Source organism: Symphodus melops (genome assembly GCF_947650265.1).
Source record: "Symphodus melops genome assembly, chromosome: 6".
Lineage (NCBI taxonomy): Eukaryota > Metazoa > Chordata > Actinopteri > Labriformes > Labridae > Symphodus > Symphodus melops.
In genome coordinates, this window is record NC_136696.1 from 10,764,404 (window position 1) to 10,781,051 (window position 16,648).

A 16,648-nucleotide genomic window follows, 5' to 3' on the forward strand; every position below is an offset into this window, starting at 1 on the left:
ATGTTGTAAAAGTGACAGACTTCCCACTCCTCTTTTTTTTTTTTTTTTTTTTTTTTTTTTTACAGTAACACATTTTAGTCAACACGAAGCTTTAGCAGTTTGCCTTCTGGATGTATTGAGAAACCACACTTTATCTGACAGTATTTTCAGTGCACATGTGTAACTTGTGGCTTCACAGAGCGGGTTGTATGATAAAGTTATATAGCGACTGAGCAGGCAGGGCTTCACTGTGTTACTCAGGAGGATACAGTAGAGCGTATTAAAGGAGGAAAGCCTGCAGGATACTGTAGATTAAAACATCTGCTGTCAACGACACACTTACACATAAAGCTGAACCCAAACCAGCAACTCTGCTGCTACTTGCTTGTCAACTGTGAATAGTCTTCCAATCCAATGTCTGTCTCTCAGGCCTTTAAGATGCATGTTGTCATTTAATTTGGCAACAGGTTAAAAGTGAAGAAAAGCATGACTCACACTGTAGATCTACATTGAGATTATTTAAAGCTTTTTAAGTTGCAATTTAAAAATGGTTCAATCAATTCAGTGCCATTCACTTGTCTTCTTCTTTATGGAAATTCATTTAATATGACTTCATGCCACTAGAATTTATTATCTTCAAATTGTACATTGTTTTATCTTAGCAGAGTTTTGTTTTGTAAATGTATTCTGTGTTTTACGAGATGTATTTTTACCATTGCAATGATTATTTTTAGCATGATGAACGGATTTAGTGATGACACTGCTCTCTGTAACAGTCACAGGTCTGCTGTTTGTGCAGGGCGTCCTGTAAAGAGTTGCTGAGTATTTGTGAAACTGTCATGGACTGAAGCTGAGGAATTTATCTTTTAAAAAGGCAACAAAAGATCCCAGAGTAAAGATCAATCAGTCCAGGACGTTCATTTAGTTCACTTTGAAATAACAGTTTGATCCTCAAAGCACACAGGTTTCGGGCTCGTAGATCACAGGTTTTAAAAAAGCCTCAAACATTTTGCAGCCAATGCCCAGCCCCTTTTGTTTCTCTTTATTATGATCGAGTTTCATCAGATTCACAGAGACACTACTGACAGTGATGTTGGCCCTCTGCCTTTTTCATTTCCTGAGCACAGTGACTGTCAGATCATCTCTGCAGAATTACAGCATATTGTTAGTACAGATATACAGTACAGACATGCTTCAGTCTCATTCAGTTTACTGATACAGTGCCACCATCAGGCCAAATTTCATCTTTTGTATAAACAAATACCTGCGAAATAAAAGCATGTATGTAAGACGTGGGCATGGCCACTTTGACCACGGTCAATGGTTTGTGGATTCATTTTTGAAGCCTCCATTTTAACTGTCGCCATCTTGTTTTTTAGAGTCAGAAGTAATCATATCTGCAAAAAGAGGAGGAGATTTCTACAGCTCTATCTTAGTTGACGTGTTGGTTGGCATGGAGACACATGCATGTATTTTAAATTGCTGTACCTCACAGCTAGCGTGGCTGTAGCTACATCTTCAGTTCACTCATTTATATGCAACAACAGTGTCCTCTAACGTCAAACTAACATGTGATCTTTTACTAACATGCTACACACTTAAAACAGTTCTTTTAAACACTATAGAAATGCAATCACAATGTGCCAAGCCTTATACGTCGCTTTAACTGACTAAGATGTTCTTGGTAACACTAAACTGTATTGAAGATGTACTTCTGAAAACTTACAAATCAGTGCTAAGGATGTGACCACTCATACAGAGGTGTTATGCTTCAAAAAAAGTTTGTGTCACAAGGAAAGGGAATGTTTTAATCAAAGTCACTCGAACAAAAAGTAAGAATTTGGGCATAACAAATGTATGTACGTATGCAAAGTCTGAGTTTATGGAGTGGATCTTTTAACACATAGCCCATTTCCTCTTCAGATGGCAAACATGAAGGGAGGTTGTTGATATGAGGGTTCATCAGACAACTCGTAGATCAAATACTGTTTGATTTGGATGTTTAGTTGTTTTATTCAGCATATAATGAGCAGCAGAAGCTGCATTGTCACTGGAATCACAATGTTGGACTCATGTCACATGTGGGAACTCACTAATAATGGCTATTTCTATATTCATTGCATAGTGTATAGAAAAGCAGAAATCTGCAGCTTTACCTCTGCATCCAATAAGCATCCCAGTATTTAAGTGCCTCAAGCTTTGATAGTAACATAGATGCAATAAGACATAAATGAGATGCTTTATTTAAGAATGAAGAGTGTGAAACAGTGGAAAACCACTGCAGCACAGTATATTTTTTCCACAATCTTGATCAAATGTGCATCATTGGAAACTAAATGTTCTATTCCTTTTTTGTTTCTTTGCGAAGATATATTTCCAGGAAATCTGGTGTCAAATATATGCAAGCTATTAAAATATGTTTAAAGATTTTCTCATGTGCCACTGTGTTTTCTTATAGTGAAATGCATTCACACGCAAATACCACTATAGCCTCGACCTCATTATCATTCGTCTGAGGATCTCTATGGTCTTTTGTGTCCATAACACTTCAGAGCATTGATATACAACATGTTGAATAAAGTGCTCTAAATGTAATGCATGCTGCATTTAGGGCACATGCAAAAGACTGAATTAAAATTTGGAAGAAGAGAACACCTTGACGATCATATGATGCAGTAAATCTCTTAACCATATTGAAGCTATGATGGCAGAGTTTTTTTGTGGACTAAATGTCCCTAGTCCTTTTTAATGGTTAGTACTTGTGAATGGTCACTGACAGATCTGATCTTGTCACAGCAAATTAAATCTGTTCCTGACAATGAATAAGTTATGCATATAAAATACGTTTTTTTTAGAAACAGAAAATACTTTACTTATACATATCTAGAACAGGCCTGAGAGGTTCAGGAAATCTTTATTAGGCTTTTTTAAAACACTAGCCAATGGTAGCAGCTCAGGAGTACAGCTATAGGTGGAACTGTCTGCCTTTTTCTCGTTCCTCTCACTAACACCCTGAAGATGTCATTATGAGAAGCATTTATAAAGAATTTTAGTATTTCAATTATCCTTTAACATCCATGCATTTCAAATTAATGTTTTTTCCCACTGTGCTTGCTATCTATCTATCTATCTATCTATCTTAGCCTTTGACATCTTGAGGTTTATTTTTTATAATAAGTTTCATATCTCCGAGGGTCCTCAAAGCGGCTCTACTCCACACTGTGATAGATGGGCTTCAATGTATTCCGACGGGGCGCCCCTCCTGGCCAATCAGGGTGAGTGCAGCAGCTTCGACACCACCCCCCAGCGGCCGCACAGGCGCACTGAGCGCTCAACTGCCATTTTGTGGCAGAGGCTACTCTGCTAAAGCGGGAGAGGATTAAAACAAACTGCGAAGAAGCCTGCTTTTCCTGCCAGCATCTCTAACTTTGTAGCACAGACTCTCTGCTTCCGGCCAAGTTAAACAGGGAGGAGAAACACACTAAAAAAGAGGTAAAGTATCACTACTTTTCTGATAAGTGGGGAGTTTGCAGGATCTTTAATCGGCCTCTAGGTGTCACGATGGGGCTCTGGGTCCGGACAGCTCGTCGGAGAGTGTTTGTCTCCCTCTATCGTTGTCGAAAACCCCGTCTAAATACGTTTAAAAACCCAACTTTTCACAAATATACACACAGTCCGCTCCATTTTAAGAGAAACGGTGGCACAATTATCGAGGATGAGCTACTGATACTTGGATGTTTTGGTTGGAGAGTTTAGGCCGAGGCGTCCATTTTCTCGCTTCTTTGTTTCCCGTCTTTGCAGCCTTGACGACATGGAAACTGGCGGTTTTAACTTAGTGCTAACACTAGCTAACAGACGACAGAGTCCCGACAAAACACGCCTACACGCACGAAAAAATAGCCTTGGATTACAAGTAAACACACAGGTTACAATTATCTTAAAACTGTGGAGTTACTTCATTAATTTATCGAAAGAGCTTTCTGTACAGATACAATGTTAGCATGTAACGGTAGCTAGGTTAGCAAAGAGGGAAAAGGCCCTTCCCCACCCAGTGCCCTTAGTCACGTTACGTCTGAAAGAGACTGAATCCGCAAATATAAGCGGAATGCTCTTTGGTTGAATTATCTAATCCAGCTGCATCTTTGATATGTCGAGTTTAATCGACATGTTAGTCAGCTCAGGAAGAAATGAAAACAGCACGAACATGTAAGGGCCAAGCGCGGAAAACAGTGACGAAGCATTCAGAGATAAAAACACGATCCTCAGTAATCACGATCGACACTGATTCACTAACAACAAACACACGGCTTGTGTGCTCCTCAAATCAGCCATCTTCTATTGGAGGAGGAGGGGAGAGTATGTCGTTTTCTTTCAGTTTTCCTGCCGTAGCTCCGTGGTGTTGTTGCAGCCTTCTCCCGCTTGTCTCTTATTCTAAGCCCACCTAGAGCATCATAGCCTCAGATATATATTATAGCAGAGAGCTCCCTCTACGATTCGGCTTGGAGAGCTACAAAAATACCTCCTATATTATCTGCTGTGCGAGGAGGCGACAGCTGGGTGCTCGCTATCATTGCCATGTTGTGGTAATTTTATTGTACTTTGAAAGTAAGAGCATTAATGTAGGCCTTTATAACATCCTCTCTGACGTGTTACAACATAAACACAAACATGTTTACGTGCTAACACAAATAATCATCAAGATAACACTGATATTACAGGCTATTGTTTAATATATGATGTGAGGTATTAAATGTGAAGATCTTTTTTTGTTGTTTCTAGTTATCCTTCACATTAATCATTTGCTGGTTCTGGCTTCTGAAATGTGACTAAAGCACCTTAAGGTTATCAAATGCAATCCTAAAAGCATTACACAGGTTTTTTCAGTTCATAGAAACAACACCACAAAAAACACACTTTATTTGAAGTACTTGACAAAGTGGCTTAATTTTGCCATAAATTGCATTATTTCATATATTGTTTGTTTCTTGTGTGCCTTTATTTGTTGTTTGTCCGACAAGCAGTGCAGGCAGAAACTAGAACAAGAAGACTTTTGAAGGTCCTTCATTGAGGCGTTTCTCTACCTTACAGATTGGATCACACACTGATCATCTGTTGCCCCTACCCTCTTTAGGTTGACTTTCAGGTAGCAAGCCTGAAGCCTCGGGTGAGCAGATATGTGGCGAACAGAATATAATATGTACAGTGTGTCTGTATGTGGAAGTGTGTAACATGTCCCTCTTCCCTCCCTCAGCTTAGCAGGGTCAGTGAGCTAGCAGCATGCGTCTGAGTCAGGAAAGCTCAGGGCTGTCAGCAGATATTACAACCCAGCAGACTGCAGTCAAGTCTACAGAAATCATGATGATATTCAATTTTTCACATCTGTTCCAGGTAACACTAGTAGAGTTAAGTGAACATTTAGTTGAACCGTAAGGCTGTCCAAGTTGGCTTTATAGTACAGTGTGCAGTATTATTGCACCCCCCCTTTTTTTTATCAAGCAGATTTGTTTGTGAATTAGGGGTCTGGTCTGTATGTAATAATATATAGCCCACTAGATTTTAACTAAGTAAAGTTATTACTTTTTTTTAAAAAGTTTTTTGAATTAAAGATTATGTAGATTGTGACTTTTACTGAGGTGATCATTATCTCAACAATAGTGCTGTGATAATAAGTGACAGGAACAAACTGCACCAGTCACCTCCTCTGAAGCCTTTTGCCTACAAAAAACACAAGACAGTTCATCCTTCAAAAATCTGTTTGGTATAATTTCACTATGGAGAGAGAGAGAGGACGTGCACATGTGCTGATACGCTGTACAGACTTAACTGTGCCAGTTGAGACCATTACTCATTAAGCACTCAGTCTGTCGTGATGTACCTGTCGCCACTTCGCTTCGTTTAATAAAAAAAAAGAACTGTCATTGCAGTGCAGTAGTATATTATAGGGCACATATAGGGTCTACAGTCCAGAGCAACACATTTCTGCTGTGTGTGTGCAGTGTCGTCTGTGCTCACACTGCGTTGTGGTGTGACATGTTTGTCACTGCGTTGTTTAGAAAACAATAAAATAGTAAGTAGTAATAAGTAAAAGTCCCAATAATCTTGCAGAGCCATATTATAAAGGCCTGTTTACGAGGTGAGAGCTCCAATGAGACATGTCCTCGTGTCTATAGGTGACAGATCTTTAACTTTAGATTTGACAAAGTGCATCGTCTTAATCAGCTCTTCATTTTCCTGAAGGCCGAGATGTTAACAAAGAGTTGATGTTACATGTGGTTTAGACAGCAGTGCAGCTGCCTGTGTGTCCCTCAAAAAGTGATGTGAGGTGACTAAAGCCCCGTTTCCAGCGAGCGGTTCGTCTCGGTACGGCGTGCATTTTTCAGTTTTGCGTTTCCACAGACTAATCCCGGGAAAGATTCCCAAAAAACCGATCCGTACCGTCCCACTTTTTGGGACCCTTCCGTTGGGGTGCCAAGAATGTGAAGCCGACGCGAAAAGGTGGAGCTAAACACTGCAGTCCGCTGATTGGTTGAAAGAATCATCTCTTCCTGTGTTACATCGGCAAACAAAACTCTGCCGTGTTTAAACCGTTGACTGTAATATACAGTCTGTATTTCTCCTGGCGGCACACAGCCTACTGTGAAACAAAGCTTGATTGAGTTTTGTAATAAAGAGTCACATGTCAGTGACAGAGGAGATGAACTGCTGGATGTCTCCAGCGTTGGTTTTGATTGTGCCGCGATTCTCTCCTTTGTTGAATTTATTAGTTGGCTGTTAGCGGTTAGCTGCTATCATATGACGCTATTTACATAGCGGCTATCATCATCCGGCTTACACGCCGCCTACCAAATAGGGCACGGGTGGCTGTGGAAACGGGATCGGGCTTAATCAAACCAAACTGTAACCGATCCGTACTGGACTGCTGTGTGGAAACGGGGCTTAAGTGCTCTTATGGCGGTAGCCACCGCTCATCGCTGTGATATTGTTTTCACCGTGGTTCTTCATTTCTGCGGTTACCATGACACCCGATATCAAGCTGCAGATTGCTCCGGTACGTCACATTTGGGACTCACTAACCCCCAGTCACACGTTTTGACTGAGCTCTTGGACCAGAAGTTGGCAGTAAAGAGTTACAGTGCGTGCAGGGAGCTGTAGACAAACAGAGAGACCAGTCAAAAAGATTGTGATTCAAAGCATCCAATGAATCTTTCACTTGTTCTGAGGACACACTTCAAGCCAGTTTGGTCACCAGTTAAACAGAAACGTGTAATCCTGCACCGTTCTGAGTTACTGCAACTGTGAGACAGCTGAGGTATAGGACTGCACGGTTTTGGACAACATGATAATCACTATTATTATGATCAATACTGAGATCACAATCATTTATTAGTTAAAGGTATTTTTTTATAACTTCAATATCCTGCTACTCACCTATAGACACGGCCCCAAACAATCAGCCTGACATGACCAGCAGCAGCCCAAAAAATAAACCCACTGTTCCACAAGAAGTAAATGTCAGAGAGAGAGATCTCTTCTTATTCAAACTCATCGTATTCAAATGAAAGTAGAAACAGCTGAACTGAATTACTGAACGGCGCTGAGAGCAGGACGAGGTCATGAGACATTTGAAACATTTTACAGGAAGAGAAAATAGTTATTTTAAATTAATGCTATTCTGTAAATGCTTAATTAACATTTTAAACCGTTGGTTCCTTCCGTCGCCACGAAGCCAATCGGCGTCCAGTGGGCTCAACAAGAAGCACAAACACTGCCTCATGATATTTTGTCCTGCACGATGTTTCAGTTCCTACCCATCATGGACGGAGGGCCAACTGAGGGTGTAGGGGTGGTGGAGGTCCCCTCCAAAGACTTTCCCTCCATCCAGGCCGTTCACAGCCAGGATGCGATGGTGGCTGACCTCCTCCAGCAGGCGGCTGAGGCGGGCGGCGTCGTAGAGGGACAGGCTGGAGTCGTCCTGGAGCAAGGTCGTTATCAGTCAACCAATGTGCAGAAGAGTTTTTTATTTTTGATAACAGGTTTATGTGGAAAGTGGTCGACTATCTGACTCTGAGATGTTGCGTTTCAGGTCATGGAGATGGAATGGTAGCGAGCCAGGCCCAGCAGCAGCTGATGGAAGCAGCGGTGGGGGTTGGTGTGGACGGGGGAGCAGGGGTTGAAATGATGGTTATGGACTCGCTGGATCCAACCTTGTTACAGATGAAGACAGAGGTAAGCTCCCAATGAGAAGCATTCTGATTGGTTTGGTATGATTGTTGCCCAGGAGGTTGAGGAATAAAATAACTTAGAAGTAAGACACCTTGCGTGAGTCTGGTGTCCTTCTCTGTTTTAACAGTCGATTAATTCAGAGTCAATTTGCAGGTCATAGAAGCTGCAGTCGGCGGATCAACGACTACAGTGGGTGTTGTCGGAGGAGTAGCAGGCTCCGCGCATCAAGCAACTGTAACAACAGTAGACCAGACTCAAATCATCACACTACAGGTGAGCCGTTCTGAAGTCATCTTACATCTCTGTTTTGAGTTTGTCTCAATGACGCGCCGTAGTTTCCCCTGACCACGACACCGTCTGTCCTCAGGTGGTCAACATGGAGGAACAGGCGGCTCTGGGTCTTGGTGAGCTCCAGCTAGTCCAGGTACCAGTTTCTGCCTCGACTGTGGAGGCCCTGCAGCAAGGCACTTATGTAGACACCACTGCTATGCCTAAGGATGGAGACCCGGTCATCTGCCACACCCTGCCGCTGCCTGAGGGCTTCCAGGTACACAGAGCAGCTCCATTTGTAGAGACCTGCAGAGGAACGCCACACATTAATTTGTTCATGGTGGTGAACTGACTCAACATGAAGTCTATCTGTCTTAAAGGTAGTTAAGGTTGGTGCAAATGGGGAAGTAGAGACAGTGGAGCAGGAGGAGGGAGGAGTTGCCCCTCCTGAAGAGGAGGAAGATGAGATGGGTAGCCACCAGCTGCTGGAAGAAGGAGAGGATGAGTCCATTCAGCCTCCAAACGAAGACCCATCCTGGGCAAAAGACCCAGACTATCAGCCTCCAATCGGAGCTGCCAAGAAGACCAAAAAGGTCAGATAAGTGTTTGGTACAAGTCTCAGTTGTTGTAGGTGTGAAACAGTAGTCAGCTAACGACGGGGTCTCATGACTGTCCGTGTGTCCAGGGTAAAAAGAGTCGTCTTCGATATGCTGAAGGAGACAAAGACATGGATGTCAGCGTGTATGACTTTGAAGAAGAACAGCAGGAGGGCCTTCTGTCTGAGGTCAACGCTGAGAAGGTGGTGGGCAACATGAAGCCACCGAAACCCACCAAGATCAAGAAGAAAGGTGAGACGAAGACGATGTGCTTGATCGACAGCATGACAGGAAACCAACGTTCAGTCATTGTTTGTGAGATTTCATTTGCATTGCCCTTTTCAGAAATACACTTTTTTTTGCACATTAGTTGGGTTAGTTAAAGTAAATGTTCCCATGTTGAAGTTTAAATAGTTCAGATGAAATGCAGTGAAGTCTGCAAGCCTTGATTATGGGCACAAATTCATGTCCTATAAAAAATAGATCTGGACACATGGAAGCAATATTTACTTTTTTAAATGTATTCAATTTTACTATACGTCTCTTCTATTTGACTCCTCTTTTCATGTCTGGTGCCAAATCACATTCTAAAATACAATGTTTGAAATGGTCAACTGTTATTATCCAGATTAGGTTTTTTGAACTTTTAGACTACAGGTGTCAGACAGGTGTCAGATTCATAAGTTGAGAGAGAGAGGGAATTTATTAAATTGTAATTAATAAATCACATTTTAAGTGCATCCCAATATTTGCCCTAAAAAGCAACACTTGTCAATCTAAATGGATTTTGGTGGATGAATGAATACAATGCGTTAACTTGGACTTGCTTTTCACTTTCATAAAGCTGTTGGATCTTGTTTGAAATAGTTTTTCTGCACAGCAGCTTTAACGTTGTATCACACTTTGCTATCAGTAGCACATTTTCTAACCTCTTATCTTCTACCACTAAAAGTGGTCTACAGTCCAGAGCAACCAATTTAGAGTGTATTTATAAGTTCATCAGACGTTGAATTACTCATTTTGGTCCTGAAGACAGTCATTTGGTCGAGTTTGGGCTGCAAGCGCTTCTTGTTTGTACTTGTGGCAAAGCTAGCTCGTAGCTAGGACGGACAATGACAAAAATTTTCCACACTGTTTATGAGGCAAACGCGTTAAAGTCCCACCACATATACATATGTTTATTTATTTTCCAGACTCTGTTGTCTACATTAGTAAATTTTAAGCTATGATTACTAAAAGTGGTCTGTGTTATGGTTCTTTTTTTTTTTGAGACTGGGGTTCACTTTGAGGTCTGTGTCTCATTTTTGTGTTAAAGGAGTGAAGAAGACGTTCCAGTGTGAGCTGTGCAGCTACACCTGCCCTCGGCGCTCCAACCTGGACAGACACATGAAGAGCCACACGGACGAAAGGCCTCATAAGTGTCACCTGTGTGGCAGAGCCTTCAGGACGGTCACCCTGCTGAGGAACCATCTCAACACACACACCGGTACTCTTCTACGCTACATACAACTGTAGCTCCCAACAAGACCATTACAAGTATTTAACGGTTGTTTTTTTCTTTCCTAAGGAACACGTCCACACAAGTGCACAGACTGTGACATGGCTTTTGTGACTAGTGGAGAGCTGGTTCGTCATCGTCGCTACAAACACACACATGAGAAGCCCTTCAAATGCTCCATGTGTGACTATGCTAGTGTGGAGGTGAGACTCTCTTTATGTTCGTACACTCTGCTGGAGTTCTGTTCTCCATAAATGTGTCGCCACCAAGAAATTAAGGTGATGAACATTTTCACTAAACACTAACGTGGGTTTCAGATAGTGCTGCAGTTTGTCATCGTAACGACTGTTTGTGTGCGTCTCGTGCAGGTGAGCAAACTAAAGCGTCATATTCGTTCCCATACCGGCGAGCGTCCTTTCCAGTGCAGCCTTTGCAGCTACGCCAGCAGAGACACATACAAGCTGAAGAGACACATGAGGACACACTCAGGTAAAAGTCATCCCTGGACTGTTTCTGTGTTAACAAAGGCAGGTAAAAGGTCAAAGTGGCATGTTTAACATTATTAGATTTTAAAGTCTGTTTTTTGCTTATCATCACCTTCTGAGCCGCACCTTTGACATGTATCACAGTATAACCAGACTGTACGTATATATCACTTTGCATTTTTCATGTTGCCCCGTCAGAAAAAAAAAGGAATCAACCAATTACAAGAGTTCAACATTGACCAGCAAATTGCCCAAAGCCAACAAATATACAGCTAGCTGTATCCCAATTCTTCAAACCTTTGCCAATGCTTCCCCACAAATCCCCAACACATCGCTGTAGCTTCACACTCGCATCCTCATGGCTGACGCTCAAGCTTGTGAGCTGCAGAGATTTAGAAGCAGTAGCAACACAGTGCAGCGACAGGAAAGTGCACTCTGTTATGAGGTTGCTGTTTTGTTTTGCTCATGGGTCTGTAGAAGTCCAACGTTATGAATATAATATTAGGAGGTAATGAAGGCGTGGTGATTAACTCATGTTTTTGTCCAATCCTGTTCTTAGGAGAAAAACCTTACGAGTGCTACATCTGTCACGCCCGCTTCACTCAGAGTGGAACCATGAAGATGCACATCCTGCAGAAACACACGGAGAATGTGGCCAAATTCCACTGTCCACACTGTGACACAGTGATTGCACGCAAGAGTGACCTGGGTAACAAAACAAAACAAAAAAAACAGAAACAGTTTCCACCCACCACACAGATCACGTCTTGAGTGATACGACCTGATATGTATTTCTTCGTGTTCTGCAGGCGTCCATCTCCGAAAGCAGCACTCGTTCATAGAGACGGGGAAGAAGTGTCGTTACTGTGACGCCGTTTTCCACGAGCGCTACGCCCTGATCCAGCATCAGAAGTCTCATAAGAATGAGAAGAGGTTCAAATGTGACATGTGTGACTACTGCTGTCGCCAGGTTTGTGCACCCAGTTAAAAAAAAAAAAAGTTCTGTTATATGTTGACTTTGCTGCCAGTCGTTGTCATTTCAGTTCCACTCCCGCTGTTTTTAAAGACACATTTTAATCCGTAGGATTTATGAACATGTATTGCATTGCAGCCCTGTGTGTTGTCTGTCAGTCTTCTTTAACGTTCTCTCGTTTTCAGGAGCGCCACATGGTGATGCATCGTCGCACCCACACCGGAGAGAAACCGTACGCCTGCAGTCAATGTGAAAAGACCTTCAGACAGAAGCAGCTGCTCGACATGCACTTCAAGCGCTACCATGACCCCAACTTTGTCCCCACCGCCTTTGTCTGCCCCAAGTGTAACAAGACCTTCACCCGCAGGGTAAGGGCCCTTTTCATTAAGCACACCTTGGCGTGAACTCTCAAGTTTGGCTCTAATAACTGAAGTTGTACAATTTTTCAACGGCATTCTAATTTCTCTTTTCTTTTGCAGAATACCATGGCTCGCCACTCCGAGAACTGCAACGGTGAGGTGGAGGAGGCTGAGAACGGAGCTCAAACCCCGAAGAAAGGAAGGAGGGGCAGAAAGAGGAAGATGAGGAGCAGGAGAGACGACGATGATAGCGGTGAGAATGACACGTAGTATACTCGTGGGGACTTGAGGTTTTGAGAAGTTGGTCATACCAAGGTTCGGGTTATTTTCAGAGTAGGAGCAGCTGTTGGCACGTTTTTTTGTTAACCCGTCTGCTCTTTTCTCTGTGGCCTTCAGAGGAGGATCATGCTGAGCAAGATGACGAGGAGGACGTGGAGGGTGAGGAGGAAGCGTCACTGCTGCAAGAAGAAGAGGAGGAGGTAGATAGTATGGAACTGGACCAGGCTCCTGCTGCCATCCCGGTGCCCGCTCCTGACGAGCCACCCGTGAAGAGGAAACGAGGACGTCCCCCAAAGAACGCCCCAAAACCCCCAACACCCAGCAAGCCTGTCAGAGTGGCTACCAAGGCACCTTTAGCTGGTGAGAATATGACGGCATCTATTAAACATGTTATAATCCTAAAGCCCCGTTTCCACCAAGCGGTTCAGTTTTGGTTCGTCACACATTTTGAGCCGTTTCCATAAACTAAAGCCAATAAAGATCCCCAAATTACTGACCTGTACCGTCCTACTTTTTAGGACCCTTCTGTTGGGGTACTAAGTATATCGATCCGACCGTAAGAGGTGGAGTTAAACCCTGCAGGCCGTTGATTGGTCCCGTACAACAGCAGCATTAAAAACAACCAACACAACACCGTCGTGTTTAAATATCCAGTCGATTGTTTTATTGGTCTGTATTTCTCCTCACGGCACACGGCCTTCTCTGAAACAAAGCTTGATTGTGTTTTGTAACAAAGAGCCACATGCCGATGCACAGTGTCTCACTCAGAGGTGTGTTAACTGTCCTGATATCAAGCGTCTGTAACGCAAAATACGATGAAGTTATTTCTCCTATCCTTTTGTTTCCCTGTTCCTCTCCACTCATTAAAAACAAAGTCTGCAGCGGTGGTCACATTTGATCCCATAGTGCAAATAACATAATGTTAGTTTCTAAAGAGATAAGCTGGAGCTCTGACCTTTCTTTACTTCTTCTCACAGTGCTTTCATTTACTTTTCTTTCTCCTCTTAAAAAGCAAAACCAAATCAGCAGTGGCGGTCATATTTCAGGACTTAAATGCGTATAAGGGAAACAATGACAAAGTAGATGAAATGCTGAATGTTGCTCTTTGTTTCCTGTGTTGCTTTCCAAACTGTACTGATCCAAACCAGACTGCTAGGTGGAAACGGGGCTTAAATAGGAAAACTGGGGAGGGGGAGAAGTCTCTTCTTTTTTTTACAACTGTTCCCCCTGAATGCAGCCCTAAACATGAGTGATGTTGTGTTGTGCAGCTGCTGCCATCATCCAAGTGGAGGACGAGAGCACCGGCGCAGTGGAGAACATTATAGTGAAGAAGGAGGACGGCGACGCCTCTGCAACAAGTCCCGCGGAGCAGGGTGTGGCTCTGACCGTGGAGGGGGTGGGGCTTGATGGGGAAGGGGTGGAGACTGTGGAGCTGGCAGTAAACGAGGAAACAACCGTGACAGCTGCCAACGGAGACCTGACTCCAGAAATGATCCTGAGCATGATGGACCGATGAACATGCCTCCCCTCCCCCTACACACATACACACACACACACACACACAGATGGACTTGTGAGTATAATTGGCAAACACACGTTAACCTTTTCACATCTTTGGCCTTCACCGGATGTTCCACATGGTGGCCACGTTGCCTCAATTGCAGTGGCTGCACAAATCAACATGCACGAAGAAGGGAAGCCGCATGTAAATACTTTATCATAATACTCCACCTCCATATACTTCATGCATTACACACACGCATACACACATGATCCCACTGCACACACTTGCGTACTCTCCCTTATCATAATCAGATATCATCGGAGCTAACGACCGACTTCTCTCTGCTCTTTAAAGCTTGTTTTAGTTTGAATGTCTTTTGAATGAATCATTGTGTATTTTGCTACTAATTTGTACCCACAGCCACTTCCTGTGTCAGTTCCTGCCCACGCACTCTGCAGCTCGTGTTTCTCTCCTTTCTGCTCTGCCAAAAGGGGACATAAGGACATTACTACTTTTCACCTTGATTTCCTGCTTGCTCTTCTTGCAACTACTTGACTTTGCTAATTCAAGCCTTTATATGTGTATATATAGAAAAAAAGTAGTTTATCCTAATGACACGTAGTACCTGTTCTCAGTCAGATACTCTTTGCATTATTTTCGCCCAAAAGTTAGATTTTCCCTCTTTGCCTGTGTTAAACTCGCGCTCCTTGTTTTTATTTGATTAGTTTGTCAATGAAAGCGTCTCTCAAGGAAAAGATGGAATTTGTTTTCAAACAGGAGCTGGTGGCTCGGGTAAACGCAGTCAAACGAACGACAAAGTCATGACTTGACACGTGTGTGACATCGACACTTCCAGCAGCCATCCTCACTCTGTCGCTCTGCGCAAATGAAATGTGTCACAAAGCTGCCAATTCAGTATCCCAGCACCAGTGTAGATAAAGATCGAGTTTTATTTCCTGTTTTCTCCTCTTGATAACCATTGGAAGATCTTTGTCATTCATATTTATGTTCTTTCTCTGACTGTCGATTGTTTCCATCTCATAAGCTGATTGATGCCTGACTATTAGACAGTACTCATGAACATATTTAAGTTTTGTACTTATTTTGCAAATTGTGAACATTCCTTTACCTTAAGTCGCAGGATAAATGTGTCCTATTGAAACTTAGGCCCTGCTTTTCCTGACATATTATTGCTGGAGTGAGTCCACCTAAGTGCTGCTTTGTGTCACTGGAGTGAGGCTGTTGTGTGTCACTGACAGGCTCTTTAAGACACGTAGACCCCACAGTGTGTCAGAAGGTAAAGCCCGGGCTGCAAATAACAAATTGACCCTTAAACATTAAATGACGTTTATTTATTTAAAACCAATTAAAGTGATCAAACATTGCTTTGTAAGATAAAAGCAGCAGCCCTTCACCCCCTTGTAAAAAAGGCTCAATATAACCAGCTGGAGCAGGTGGTTTGCATGTACATACAGGTTTTAAACCCTCTTTGCTTATGTGAACCTTTAACATGTATCAGCAGACTTGGAGATGAATTGGTTTCAAAGGGACGTTCAGGTTTTCATGTCTGTGATAAATGTGTTGGTGCCATACCCGGTACTCTCTTCCCATCATGCTTTGCTGCCACACAGAAAACCTTTTAACCACCAACATCTGAATACACATCCAGTTTGATTCGCCGGTCTGATAAATATTGCTCTTGGCTGTGTTTAAGTATATGTTCTGATGCTGTCTTAAATCTTCATATTTATGGCCATGTTACAGCTGCCGCTTGGTTCAGTTTCATAAAACAACATTTAGGTCATCTCCTTGTGCTTACAGTGTGAGATTAATCTGTACAGAAACCAGATCTTTCTGAATATATGATAGAAGACACGAAGTGATACTGAGTGAAGTTCAGCTGCATCAGAGACAAAGCAGCTTTTATGCTTTTTTTTTTTTCCTGACAGGTTTTTTAAATGGTATCGAAAGGAAGTCCATTTTAAGAGGTTTTGTTTTGTGCGATGTGACTTAATCAGGTTCAGCTCTGTCAGATCTCAGTCCAAATCCAAAAACAATCATCCATGAAAGAGTCATCTCTTCAACTAGGCTAAAAGTTCAGCCCGGTTTATGCTGTAAAAACCACGGACGTACAGTACGGTTGTTAGAGGCGGGTTTAAGTCTTAAAAAATAATGCACATGCAACAAATTGTGACTTCACTATGAATAGTTGAGAAACAAAATGTGAGTGTAAAAAAAGGAAACTTTCATTATCATTCTATCATGTTGATCAGGAGCACGAATGGAAGAGGGTGTTTGACTGCAGTATATTTGTTTTTAGTTTGCACATCCCTTGTTTGATTCAGCAGAAGAATTGAGAGAACTGTTTCAGAATGGTGAGAAACGCCCTTCTTTGAAAACCAGACCTTTGTCCTCTCCTTGTGAAACTGACACTGTAAAGAGGATGAGAAATAAAATCAATCTGATGGGCCCATAACTGCGT

At 42.6% G+C, this 16,648-nt stretch overlaps 1 protein-coding gene across 1 annotated transcript; it reads left to right on the plus strand.

Annotated features, from left to right (window-relative positions):
- Nucleotides 1-2,977: 2,977 nt before the first annotated feature.
- LOC306825497 (transcriptional repressor CTCF-like) lies at nucleotides 2,978-16,642 on the plus strand. The gene is given in 19 exon segments (XM_079346278.1): nucleotides 2,978-3,256; nucleotides 3,258-3,354; nucleotides 3,357-3,400; nucleotides 3,406-3,471; nucleotides 7,781-7,961; nucleotides 8,063-8,205; nucleotides 8,356-8,475; nucleotides 8,570-8,749; nucleotides 8,853-9,065; nucleotides 9,158-9,320; nucleotides 10,384-10,554; nucleotides 10,636-10,769; nucleotides 10,935-11,055; nucleotides 11,611-11,760; nucleotides 11,861-12,021; nucleotides 12,210-12,392; nucleotides 12,504-12,636; nucleotides 12,780-13,022; nucleotides 13,931-16,642. Coding segments are annotated over 19 exon segments (2,790 nt in total). The 5' UTR covers nucleotides 2,978-3,217; the 3' UTR covers nucleotides 14,179-16,642.
- The last annotated feature ends 6 nt before the right edge of the window (nucleotides 16,643-16,648 follow it).